Source organism: Agelaius phoeniceus, chromosome 7 (genome assembly GCF_051311805.1).
Source record: "Agelaius phoeniceus isolate bAgePho1 chromosome 7, bAgePho1.hap1, whole genome shotgun sequence".
Classification (NCBI taxonomy): domain Eukaryota; kingdom Metazoa; phylum Chordata; class Aves; order Passeriformes; family Icteridae; genus Agelaius; species Agelaius phoeniceus.
The window spans coordinates 28,438,459-28,452,318 of NC_135271.1; the positions used below are offsets into that span (position 1 = coordinate 28,438,459).

Genomic DNA, 13,860 nt, shown 5'->3' on the forward strand with positions numbered 1-13,860 from the left:
CATTAAGGTTTGAAAAGACCTCTAAGATCATCGAGTCCAACCATTAATCTGGCACTGCCAGGTCCACACTAAACCATATTCCTAAGCAGCACATCTACAGGTTTTCTGAACATTTCCAGGTGTGGTGATTCCACCACTTCCCTGGGCAGCCTGTTCCAATGTTTGACCACCCTTTCAGAAGATTTTTTTCCTATCAGAACAATGCTTCTGCCTTCTTAGATTAAACAGCTTCAGGATTTGACTGAAACAACACAGACTGCCTTATGCCAGCAAAGACTGACTAGCCAGTGATATCTGAGAAAACAGGAGGATGTTCTCATTCAGCATCTTTGGGGAACTGCAGCAAGTTCTCCCTGTTCCCACTGCACCCTAAACTGCCCAAGACCTGAAAGCAATGAACGGGTCAGCGATGATATACAGCAATAACAGCTCCCATGTTAACATCAAAATTATCAACTTGTGCCTGAATGTAGCTTCCCTACAAACAAATAAAAATGGATTGGCAGTTCCTTTCATTTTATAGACCAGATATAAAACCAATATCATACAATAAGGACACAAGAAGGCCCATAAGAAGGACAACGTGCCCTCTCCCCTCCATACCTTGTGGCATATGAGGCTGCCACCATGGAAATAATGAAATGACTACCCAGCAGCAATGGCAATTCCTGTTGTGACACGGAAAGCAGACACTTATGTAAGCAACAAGCCAGGCTGCTGCTTTGCCAAGAGATCCTGTCCCTTTCTAAGGTCAGTCTTTGTCCTGACAAAATAAACTACAGTTACCGTTTTCAAACAATTAAGGCAAAGCAAGCAGGGAAGAAGAATATACATCTATATTGTTTAAAAGTCCAAGAACATTTTAGACAATATGGAGGAGGGGTGATGGACACTGATCTTGGACAGACACTCTTTAAAAATAATGTTCCTTTCAATAAAATAGCTCATATTGCACTAGAATGCACATTATACCAGAATTCATTATTTCTAATGGCATCTGTAATCCAAAAATGTACAGTAAAGCAGGAAGAGCTGATAATCAGCCCATCCTCTGCACGAGAAAACTACATCTGAGCACTAAAGCTCTGGTTAGTTAGCTCTATCTTAGCAGGAGATCTCTGGGGAATATATTCACATCTGATTTCCCTGCTTTCCACTGTGTTTGCATCATGCTGTGCAGCCATTAGCCTGCTGCTCAACAACTTCAAAAAGAGACACCATCAAACCTGGAAGTCATAGCAGCACCAGCCTTAGGGGTAAACAGAAAACTTCATGCCATAGTATCACACTGCAGGAGATTCTCTCTTCAGTGTGGAGCCAAGTTTTAATTTTCATATCCAGCTTAATCAAACTTCAACACACATATCCCATCAGGAGAATATTCAGGCACTGTAAATCCACTGTTTAGGGCTGGCTGAACATTACAAATCTGGCCATATCCTAGATTTTGGGTTGGCGTATTTTTACATTCATTGAAATACTTGCCATTGTAATACATTGAGGGGACTGCATGTGGGGAGAGAACAGGTTATATCACTACAAATGCAATATAAAGAGATGGAGTGGTATCTGATAAATCAGTAAAATATTAGTGGTACTATAGCTCACTACTACAGTACTTAGAAAAACCATCTTTGAAAAACCCACAAACATTTGATGCTTATTTTCATACCAAAATTAAAACATTAAACTATAGAGAACAAAATCAAGGCTTTTCTATTTATTTTTTTCCACACTAGTGGTTAGAAATCCTGAATCCACGTGGGATTCTATAGCATCCAGATCCCTAAAGGGAATGCTGTGGGGAATGCACCAGTTCCTACCAATGCAGTTGCTAGAGCAGGACCTCATGCTGTGCTCTGTGTTATTTCACACACACACAGCAGAGAGCCCAGCAACCACTGAATACTGGCAGCTCCCATTAAAGAGATCAGCAGAGCTCCCTGAAGTTCTTTGCTCAAAGTAACTCCCAGGAGCAGGCTGTTCCTGGCAGCTGAGGATGTCTGAAGTATGCAACACTGAAGGAACTTCACAGCCCAAACTTCTGTGAGTGGTCTGACACCATCCCAGTGCCTCTCACAGTACCAGAACAAACTGCATCCTCTCTGCAGTCCAAGCTAATGAACTAGGCTACACCAGAGTACCTTTGAGGAGTGGTTCATACTTAAAACAATATATAAACTTTGCAGTACATTTTAGTTATGGCTTTTCTTAGCCTTATCATTTTCCTCAGGTCTGAAACCTTCTTTGTGGAGATTTGGCTCTATCTGCTCTGCTTTCTGCATTTCCTTAAGATAGCTCAAGACAACTCATTTGGAGGTGCAGCAGTTCTCCCAAGTAAAGGGTAGTGAAATCTCCTTTATTGGTGAACATGGATCACATTCTTCTGCTTACTTGGCTAGGACTGTCCCTGAGTTTGCCCCCTTTTTGTGAGAAGGGTTACAAGTGACTAGCAAATCACCAAGATCTATACAACTTCCATTAGCAGTCCTGTCTGACTGCCCCTTGGAATGCCCCTCCCACCCAGAAGAAAGAAGGTCAGTGATACACAAAATGTACTACACCATGAGCCACAGTAAAGACTGAAGGTGGATATAGCTATATATATTAAAAAAATATATATTCCCTGGAATTATGCACAGTTTTTCTATATCCAAGTGTCTAAATCAAAAACCTTTGTGCTTGCTCTGTAAACCTGACTCTGCTCCTGGCACAAGGTAAGCTATGGCTCTGATCCCTTGCTCTCTCCCCTATCTGCTACTCAATGTAGCAATCAAGTCACATCCAATTTCATATCTTAGTAATCAAATCCATTTCCCTCACACTGTGGATCAAAGGTCTGGGAAGATAAAAGCATCCCAATTTTTTGTTCATTGCATTTTATTACACTTAGGATATTATAATTTTGTTATTTACATTTTTTGTTACTGTAATGATCCCAGATCAGAGTATTTTTATGTAACAGTGGAACTTTAGCCTTGAGTAGCAGAACAGCAATCCATTACACTGAATTTCAGATTTTAGGGGCTTTAGTTACACTTTAGTGCATTACATTTGCTCTTAATTCAAAACTCATAGTAAGGAAAGCATTTATCAGTAGAGATGAGAAACAAGCTTATTAGAATCATAATTTCTAAAGAAAAATGCACTTTTCTGAAACTGTAGAGTATTTCAAACCTACTAATGTAGCTTTGGTATAAAACAATCCCTTGTTTTGTTAGAATATCCTATAAAGAGGAAGTATATGCAACTAAAGCAGAAAATTTAAAGCATCTCACTGAAAATAAAACACCATGGCTTTGCTGACAGCTGTGTTCACACGGAGAAAGTATTCTGTACCTATTTATAAGTGTTTGCATAACAGGAAACAGAATTTTGATCATTAAGACAAATCACCCCTCTGATCCTCCAGTAAAGAGATGCTAAGAGTTTCAACACTAACAGATTTCTCTTCTGGACTCTGTCATTTGTGTCTTCCTAAGACAGGATCAGTCACAGATTTTTTCCCAACTCAGATAAGATTTCTCTGTGGGGAGCACACAGAGTGGGAGAGTGAAGATCTTATTCTTTTAAATCATTATATTTCTCACAAACAACATCAAAGCTTCAGCGATTCACATCAAACAAAAGATGCTAACAGAAACCCAGCTCTGTTCAGGGCATTGTTAGGCAGAGACAGTAGCACTATGAATAGCAGGGCCAAAGGCCATGCACTCTGCTTCTGGGCAGATAAATACATAGTCAGGTAGTCAGTGACAATGACAGCAGCTATTTAAATTTAAGGGAGATGTCTTTGTGGAAGATAAAGCAGCTCATGGCTTTTACAACTTATGCGTGCCTGAGATTGCCCTGCTCACCTCTACCTTGGTGCTCCCTTGAACTGCTCCATTTTAGTGCTATTTTTAGAGCTATTCAAGATTTTCTTGGGTATTGAGAACTTCAAGCATATAATAGAATCTACAGAATTGAATTTGCATTACTCCATCCAGGATTCTGGGGGGAACCTGGGAAGAGTAGAAACATGCAGCCTAGCAAGTACTTTAAATGTTTTGAATGGAATGTGGAGGGACAGATTCCTTCTTTATCATACTGTTGGAAGGACTTAGAAAGAAATGTAATCGCTGTCTGCAACTCCAAGAGCTCTGATATGCCTGCCTTCCTATAGAAGATAATATCTGGCCTTGTAATTAAATCTATTTATTGTTTATGATAATGTAGCTGCAAAAGCATATGTTCTGCTTGTAAACTTAGATTAAATGCACAGGGTGGCATAAATGGTAGACCCTCTACAAAGCACACTAAAAATGCACGAAGTCTTTAACAGTCATGGCTTTCTGTGTTTTAACTTCTCTGGTTCAAGAGCTGACTTTGACACTTGAATTGGAAGTACATACACACACTGTGATTTTTCTTTTTTCCAAAGGTATATACTCTACTTGAAATTATTAGACAGGAGATTAATTCTCCTTCACAGAGAACATTAAAAAGGCGTTCTTCAACAATCATGCTCACACTGCTATATCCTGATCCCTTCCTCAGTTACCACTTCTATCCCTTTCCCTCTGTCCTTCAATTATAGTTTTGCATGATGAAATACTGTATAAGAAATTCAGGACTTGCACCTCTCCTCTGAGAAGCCCTGCCTGTCCAGAATGGACTGTATGGCATGGCTTAGTCCTTACCCAGGCAAGAGTCACTGGATGCAGCCAACATAATGACTTCTTCCTTCAGTTGTTTCTGTTCTGTCTATACAATTAGAAAAACTTCTACAATTTTTTAACCAATAAGACTTTATCTGTATGAACATTTTGGAAATGGCTTTCCACCATTCACCCATATCTGGGATTGTTGATACAAAAGTCAGGGCACTGCTCTTATATTTTAAGTTAGCAAATAGTCAGGGGGCAGAGAACTCACTAGCTGTTCACCATGCACCTATATAGACAGTCCACGAAACATGTTCATAAATTGTCACGTGTTTTAACCAAAAAAAAACCACCCAAAACAAACAAACAAACAAACAAAAATTTAAAAAATCGGGACCAAGCTGTTTGGAAAGATCTGTTCAATGGAAGCAATTTGATCAGCTCTGTGTGATTCTCATTGACGCCAGCTTTTCCTTTGTAGCATGATGAAGGAAGAGGAAGATAACTTTTAATAGTTTCTAAGGAATACCATAAAGATGCACCTCTTTGGCAGGGTTTATTTCTGACCTTTTATTTGGACATAGAGAGTGGGAGATAAAGCATTTATGCTTCCTGAGAGCACCTGGCTGACAAGGATTAGTAAGCACATCAGCCTGGGATGCAGTTTGTGATACCAGGGACTGAGGCAGATCAAACAGATGTTGGCAGATCAAATTAGGCTCCCTCCTTGTTGAAGTCCAGTGGGTAATATTATCCAAGGAAGAGCAGGTGCAACATATTCTGCTGTGTTTGTAAGAAATCTGCTTCAGAGGAAACTTAATCAGGCCAAATGCCAGTGCTGGGGGGAAGTTTGTAGCTAAGGATTATGTTAGGAAAAAGGGTTTGGCCCAGAGAAAAGAGATTTTTAGCACAGTCGAAGGATCTCTCTGTTGCCTTGAAGGAGGAACTTAAGTAGGTTCAGCACTTTCCTTGCTTTGTTTCTTGTCTGCTAATGATGAATCTATATGAGGCCATACAGAATGAATTCTGTGGAACTTGCAGAAAACTCAAATATTATCCCTGTAATAAAACTTCCGGTAATGGAACAAGCATTACCAAATAATTGTTCTAACCTATTGTCCTTAATCTGAGAAGCTTTTGTCTGCTACTTTCTTACTAATAGAAAAGGTTAAGAAGAACCATACAAGAAAGAAAAAACAGGAAAAGAAGAAGGAATGATTTTATTTGCAATTTCAGTTTAAGTCCATTACTGTTTCACAGTATAATATGGTAAAGCAGTTTTGGTGGTTTCAGAGCAAAGACATTTTTGTCTGTGACTATCATGAACATCTTTTTTACAGAAGATGCAAGGATCCTGATCCTCTTTTTCTGCTTCCTGAGAACAGGAAGGGTTTCATTTTGCCTTTGAAAACTAGAATAATATTTTTGTTATGGTTTTCATAACTTGGTGAGATTATTGATGCAACATTGTATTACAATCAACAATTTTAAGAGTTTACAAGTTTGTCGAAAATGTTTAGAAGAGGCAGCAGAAAGGAGTACTTTTTTTCGTTCAGACAGGAGTACTTCAGCTTACTTCTGAGTCATCTTATGCCAAAACAGTCTCAGCTGAAAGGGCAGTTCATCAACAAAGGTATTTGGGAGAAGACAGAAAAACAAACATTTCCCATTGACTTCAGTGAAGCTAAGCTTTACTAAAGACTTTCACCCTAATCTGTGAGAAAAATTGAATCATTCATAATATTATAATTTCTGTTGCTGTTTCACTTAGAATTATCTGCCCAATGTGTTGTGAAGGACATGGCAGTCATGTATGGAAACGTATATAAAGATCTGAGGAAGTAGATTGAAAAGTTGGCAAATAAGGTAGAAGAGACAGCCAATAGAGGGAACTCAAATTGTACAGCAAATCTGAAAGAAGATAAATGGATAATTTAACAGCCATTCAGTTTTCAAGAAAGACAAAGCACAAAGTACATTGCATCAGAAAAGGACTAGAAATGATGATGGATGAAACACTTCAAGTAAGTGTTTAACACAACAGAATCACAGTTGCTTGCAGAATTCCCAGCTGAGGGTAAATTCAAATAATTAAATCGGCATATGAGACTGATATGATTTGAAGAATTTTTCAAAATCCATTTAATAGCAAGGCAGAAGACATTGATCAGCTACTTGGTTAAAATGTTGAAAGCAAAGGAGTTAGAAACATTCTGTCTCTAGCATGCTCCAGACATAGAATCAAAACCTTGAACAGCAGAGCTAAATAAGAAGTTATTATTTCATAAACAACTCCTCCAAGCAAACCCTTGATTTCATGAAATTGTAATGAACAACAGATGAATCCTTTGCAACTGTAGCAATACATCAGTAGAGCTACTTCAGTAGGTCCCATTCCTTCAGAATCACTCTCCCTTTGGCCGCATACCCTGTGTGATATTGGTCAGAGCACATTTTGCTACCAGGAGCTCTGTACATACTTTCCTCCCTGAAATACCCAGCACATTTCACCAATGGTTAATCTTAATTTATAATCATCCCTCTTTAGTTTACTTCCAAAGGAGTACAGTATTATTCTTGCCAGTGTACCATCACCAGAAAGAAGCCTAACATTAATTCACAGAGGAAGAGCAGAACACTTGTGCATGTATTAGATTAATTTCCAGTCACCATTAACAATTTTTAGAGAGAAGCTAAAAGAAACTCCTGTTTTCTACAAGGGAAATTAGTAATATATTAATTTCTTCTAATTACATTTTTAGGCATCAGAAAAAAAAAAATTCCCTGATAGAAATGAAAAAGTAATCCACTAATGCATTATGTATGTGATGACCTGGACCCTTCCTCATTAAGCCCTAAAAGGAATAAACAAAGTCCCCTTCAAACACAGGGAGACTGCAATAATGTTTTTTTCATGAACTCAACCCCCTCACAAATACTGTACGTTTTTGAAGAACATAATGATTAAATACAGTCCTGAATCACTAGGGCAAATAATTAATTCATATACACATACAGTCAAGGGTTCATAGAAGTTAATCCCTACATCTTCTCTGTATCACTTTGTCTTCTGTATTCTACTATGGATGGTAGAATTCTAGCAATGTTTTTGGGTTTAGTATATGGACATATATTCAGAAATACTTTTGAGTTTTCTAAACAACTTCCACAAAGTATTTGTATTATGAAGATAAAATCTGTGGATGACTGCAGCACAGGTTCCCTTTTATCTGAACTAATCTGAAGTTCAAGGACTTTCTGATAGATGGCTCACCTTTGGCCTATGTATTCTCATGTGAAAGCCACTTCAGCAAAACTCAGGAGTCCAATTCAGCTTTGCTGTAACTGGTCATGACTCTCTTGACTTCAACAATGCTTCATATGCTTACACCGAGTCTGAATTTATCCCCATGGCTTCTCGGTCACTGGTCCTCCCTTCCAACTAAGAAACTGCCTACATAATAAAAGTGATTCATTAGAAACCACTGGGTTCCAAAGTAGAGTGAACACTGAGACCTATAACTTTTTTATATGTGCTCAGTCATAAAAATGAATTTATATGGTCTTATTCCATAAACTCACTTTACAAATATTAGCCCCGCAACCATACTTTCATGAGCTGTAATCTTGTCAAAGCTCATAAGTTAAGCAAGGTCAGAACTGGTCAATATTTGGATGAGAATCTCTGGGAGGGAGGGGGCAAAAAGAAAAGTCATGCAGTGTTTGTAAGGTAGGACATATTGCGCTCCTCTTTAAAGAAATTTGGCACTAGTCTTATAATACAACAAAATTTGGTATTTGCTTTAGCAATAAGTTTAGCCTCTGACCACAGCTGTGCTGCATCTAGGCAGTTTCACTAATATCCTTGCCCAGAGATGAAGGTAATGTAGCAGATGAAGTCTTCTTCCCCCTACACCCCACTTCAACTCAGAAAGTTGGCACCCAGAGGAAGAAACAAATGCCTCCACTGCTCCCCATCACCCTCTCTCTGAAAGGGGTTTGTTTCTACTGCTACTACTCCTGCATTCTATATGCTTTATCTACCAAAATACACATCTCTATACACAAGGAAAGAAAGAAAAGAATGGAAAGAAAAACCAAACCACTCTGCCCTCCTTCCCTGCTCCCATAAATAGCTTCCTCTGAGTATCTTATGTTCTTTCCCATTTGTGCTCTTCCTTCAGGCAGCCCTGCCCCTCTCCCAGGTGTACACAATGTAGTGCTGAAGTGCTGTTAACATTTTCTTGTGCTGAGGAGTTTATAGATAAGCGGAGCTATACTTTGGGAAAGAATGCTGTGGGCAGAGTAGTACACAGTCCCAAAAGACATCTAAATAATTGAAGGTGCTAAGAAAAAGGCACTGCTATACAGTAACTTTCTGACAAAAGCTTAGTCACACATCTGAGGTAATACATGGATGCAGAAGGGAACTGCAAACCTCTCTGGCTCTTCCTAATGCTGGAGCAGGCAGTGCCTCCCCCACCCTTTATCACTCTGCAGCTAAGAACAGCTTTTACAGTAAAGGGGCTGGAATGGGAAAGGTCACCGATCCTGTACCTATTGCTGCACAGCAAGGCAGGTGCACTGCAGGGAAGGACTGCAAGTGGGCAGTGAGAGCCCAGGCCTCGGGAGACAGGAACTCCCCCAGGCAAGGGCTCCCTCTCCCCGAGCCCAGCTGCCTGCCAGCTCCCAGCCTGCCCACAGCACCAAGCTGGGATAGAACAGGGCATTTCTGCAGCTACTGAGGTTAGGTGGTGGTATCCCACGTCAGACAGCTGGTGAGGACCAAGCCTTTTCCTAGGAAGGCAAGTAATAAATAAGGCATTAAGAACCTAGATACCAAATTAGACAGATCATGAGCAAAGCTGTTTGTAAGAGGCATGCATCAAAAATAGTAGCATGGAGGAGCAGTACATCAAGGGGCTCTCATTCAGTAAAACAGAAAGCAAAAACTGCAGCCAGGAGGTGGAAAACCCTGACAAGGCTACAGCCAAATAAACTTAAAGAGCTTTGGGAATAAATTGGTGGTTTAATCCGGATCAGGAACAGGTGCAATGAATGTAATTCAGTAAATGGTCCAGACCCTGCCAGAAGGGAGAGAAATGTGTTGCTTTTGAGATAATTTCCCAGAAGCTTCATAAAAGCAAATTGATTACTGGAGTTTAATAATTAAAACAGGGCCAGATATATAGTAATCAAATGAGTTTTTAATTACATCTCAAGAAGAAATAAAATCCAATTTGTGCACTTTGTATCAGAGAAGCCCTACTGAAATGCTTTGGTAGCTGGAAAAAATAAAATAAAAGCTAATTTCCATAGGAATTATAGTAGTCAGTTTAATTAAAAGACTAGATCAGAATGAAAAAATCCCAAAGTGAAAGGATACTAAATACAGAAGCAGTGGTTCAAACATCAAATCAATGTCTGAATAAAGACATTTTATAGACCAAGTGCAAAATCTGCACTGTCAAGTATCACTAATCTAAATTAATGTGTAACAAAATAAAGTTTCTTAGAATTACACTATATATTTTGTATGTATTCCATTGAATTAATTGCTGGTGCCATGGTAAAAATTAATATCAAAGACATGGTTTATTCTTTCTTAAATACTCCTTATAATCTGTTTCATCAAAGTTAATGTTAGTAGTTAACCATTCTTGTTATTTACCTGGTAGCATCTGTTGCACCTGGGTTATTAGACTCTAATGTCCGCTTAGATCTATATTTCTAAGAAATATATGTGTATTTACTTACAGATTTAAAGTATGTTTACAGCTCATAGGATAACAGTGATTACCACAGAACTGTGGGGGTGCTTCCTGAATCTATTCCCAGCCTACTTGGGCTCCTGGTCCCTGCTGTAGTCAATGCAAAGCTAATTGCTGTGAGTACCTCGAGCACTCGCAGCCATCCTGGCACAGTCCGTGACAGGGCTGTCTCCTGCCATAAGCCATGGCAGATGCCAGTGCCTGCAGGGACAGGCACAGCAGGAGGTCATGCCCAGACCTCTGCAACTGCTCCCTGGAACTAGGCTGGAAAACATCACAGTCTTGTGGTCAGCCTTGGCAAAAAAGCAAGGTTACAGAAAGGACACAGACATAGTTGAGAGCTGCACAGCCACACTGAGGCAGAGCCCGCAGTCCCAGTGAGCTCCATCTTCTCCATACTGCCTGTAGCTGCTATAGATTCCTGGGTATAGTGTGTATATATATAGTGTATATAGTATATATACTATATATGGAGAGAGAGAGAGAGAGAAAATATACTATATATGTGTACACATACATACACATATACACATATATATATATATATATACACATATATATATATATATACAGGAACAGCCTGTACTGCTATTTTGTACTTACAGATCCTGGGGCTGACAGGATGAGAGTGCAGAACATCTTTGGGCTTACAGAGGTTTGAAGCATACCAATTTTTAAAGAGTGATTTAACCAGGCTGCTTGCTTATATGTATTTCTTAATATTTATTTATTTGATGTTTTTAATTAAAGGTGTATATTGGAAAAATACTTCACAAAAACTTTTTGAAGGTACCGGCTGTGCACAGAAAGGATCTGATATGCTGCCGTCAAGGGCTGAGTATCACATGTGCTATCTCTAGACACTGAGCTGGCCGTGGTAATGCAGGTGCTAATGGTAATGGCAGTGAGCTTTTCAGATACTTTCAGCTGTTTATAATACATTACTGCCCCTCTGTTTTAGACTCTGCCAAATCAGATTTAAGGAATACATAACAGTCTGAAATAAAGATATACAAATGCAGAGTTGTGAGGCATGGTGATGGGAAAGTTGAAAATCCTTATCCATTCTGTAAAATGAATGACCATCAGCAGCAAGCAGTGCTCTAGGGGGCAGAGACTGCAGTGAACCCTGCCTCTTACGCCAGGCCCAAGACTGCAAAATTATCTGCCCAGTCTGGGCCATATTCTAAGGAAATAATTTTGAAGTGAATTTGATTAAAGTTCCAGCTTCTTCCTCATGATGTGATTTTTCATAAGTGCTGAGCATTCATATTTCCTACGGAAGTCAACTGAAATTGCAAGTTTTCAGCACATCTTAAAATCAGGCCATTAACCCTTAATTATCATATAATAGCTCAATTAAAAATCTACCAATACTTACTTCAAGCCAAGCTCCCATGGCTTGCAAGCTAGCTATAAAAAAATCCAGTTCTTTAGTGCTGTCTGGTCTCTTGGGACCATTTAAAGCGGCTCCTGTTAACCCTGCTATTTAAAGCAAAAACTGATCAACTGCAAAGGTACCTGCTCCCCCTTTCCTTTCATTTTCTTATCATTCTCTGCACTTTTAGAAGAGCAACTTTTGCTGTCTTCTTTGTCCTTTTTGGTTTTTAATCTGGCACCGATCCTTTTTTTCCAATGACAAATACATAGTTTCCATGCTATAGGAGAAAGCGTGCTGCCCAGCTCTCAGCAAAAGCCACTGCCTGCTAACCAGAAAAGCTGCCAAAGAACACTCTGTCCTGAGAGGACACATTACATGACCACTTGGGAGGCAAGTGGTTAACCCTTTCCTGACATCCAGTGCTGCTGTTAATTTCTGTCTCTCTTTAATATAGATACAAAACCAAGTGAAGTACTTGTGGTCTTTGCACATAAGCAGGTGATATTAAAGGGGAAGGTAAAATAACCTGTAGCAAAGGTGTGCAGGAATTCCATAATTCCGGGATGTATTCTAAGCCAGATGAAACAGATTAAAGATTCTTACTGACCACTGTGATCATTGGGCTGGATATGTAAACAAGAGGTGATTTCAGTGCAACCTCAAAGAAAACCCATTTATATTTCTTTAATTTGAGCACACTAATTGTTTTTCCTGCCAGCTTGGGAAAGCACAGTACTGTTGTGGTTTAGTCATCTATAGGAAAAAAGAATTGAGCACTAGGGAGATTATTTCAGCTTTGTCCAGCTTGTCATACAGCCAGTGGACCTTCCTGCTCATAGATGCCATAGCTGGCAGCCTCAGGCACTTGGGGATCCCTCAAAAGGACTATCTTTAAGGATTGCAGGAATGCTAAAGTAGTTGAGCGGCATCTCTGCCATTTTGTGTGCCTTTTTCTACATTTTTGGTGGCTTAAAGACTTATGTAAAATGAGTCAGATAGATAAAGAGAACTCAATGGGGACAATAAATTTACCTCCACAGGTATTTACAAATGGGAATGAGGAGGGTAAGGACATAGTGCAGATTAAACTCTTTTTTCCCCATTATGCCATGGACTGTCCTTAAAAGGAGTGGATATACTATCAGTATTTTTCCTCTCATTCTCTTTTTAATCTTCTTCCAGTGCCTAGTGAAGCTGAATGTGAAACTGAAGCCTATGCTGGACTCTGTGGCAGTAAATAGAGGTAAATGGGAGGAGCTGCACCAGAAAAGACTTCCTTCTCAGACAGCATCCTTGTCCTCCTTTTCCTCTAGCTTCACCACATCTCTCAAAGACATAAACTAAGCCTGCAAATATCAGTGTCACTTTACAATAAGAGCTGTCTGAAATGTTTTCATAAGCTTAGACCCACCAATTTTTAAGAAATGCTTTCCCAGACATGCCTAATTGATGGGATATTATCTTGACGGCAGCACAGTTTGCTTTTCCTGGAAGGCTTAGTGGGACTGAACGGAAGCCTGCAGTGGGACTGCGCTGGTATCTGGAGCGACACGCAACACTGAACAGAAGAAGCGTTCATTCAGCTCCACTACATTTCAACTGCTGCTGTAAAAATCTGTAAAGCTGACAACAGACTGAAATATAAGAACTCACAGCTTAATAAAATTAATAATACAGAGCAGGACTGGGATGCAAGCTGGCCAATTCATATGCAAGGAGCTGCAGAAAACAGAATAGTGTGTAATTACATTGTTGTTTTGCATCTCTTCAGTACATGTTATGAATCAATTATGCCTGCTTTTGTGATGCTCCTCTCTTATTCTCCCTCCTCTTTTATGCCTGAATGTTCTGAAAAGCCTGCTTTGTATTTTGAAGAAGTATTTTTTTACAACAAAGCTTCTTAGTGATTGATCAGGGCCTTTAGAATTGCCTACCTTTGCTACATTTAAAAACAAACTTTATTATCTTTAAAAACACCAAGCTGTCCCTTCTTCCCTGAGAAATTCATATTAACACTGCAGCAAATCTTTCAGCAAGAGGAAGTTTGCATAAAGGCAAAATA

The 13,860-nt window shown here is 39.4% G+C and overlaps 1 protein-coding gene across 2 annotated transcripts in view; it reads left to right on the plus strand.

Moving 5' to 3' along the window:
• Positions 1-13,587, plus strand: part of PDE11A (phosphodiesterase 11A) — a 104,758-nt gene extending 91,171 nt beyond the window's left edge. For both annotated transcript variants that reach the window (XM_054636474.2, XM_077181372.1), the window contains exon 20: positions 12,981-13,587. In XM_054636474.2, the coding sequence (XP_054492449.2) occupies positions 12,981-13,142 (162 nt within the window). In that variant the 3' untranslated portion in view covers positions 13,143-13,587. The remainder of the gene's footprint in view (positions 1-12,980) is intronic.
• Positions 13,588-13,860: the final 273 nt, after the last annotated feature.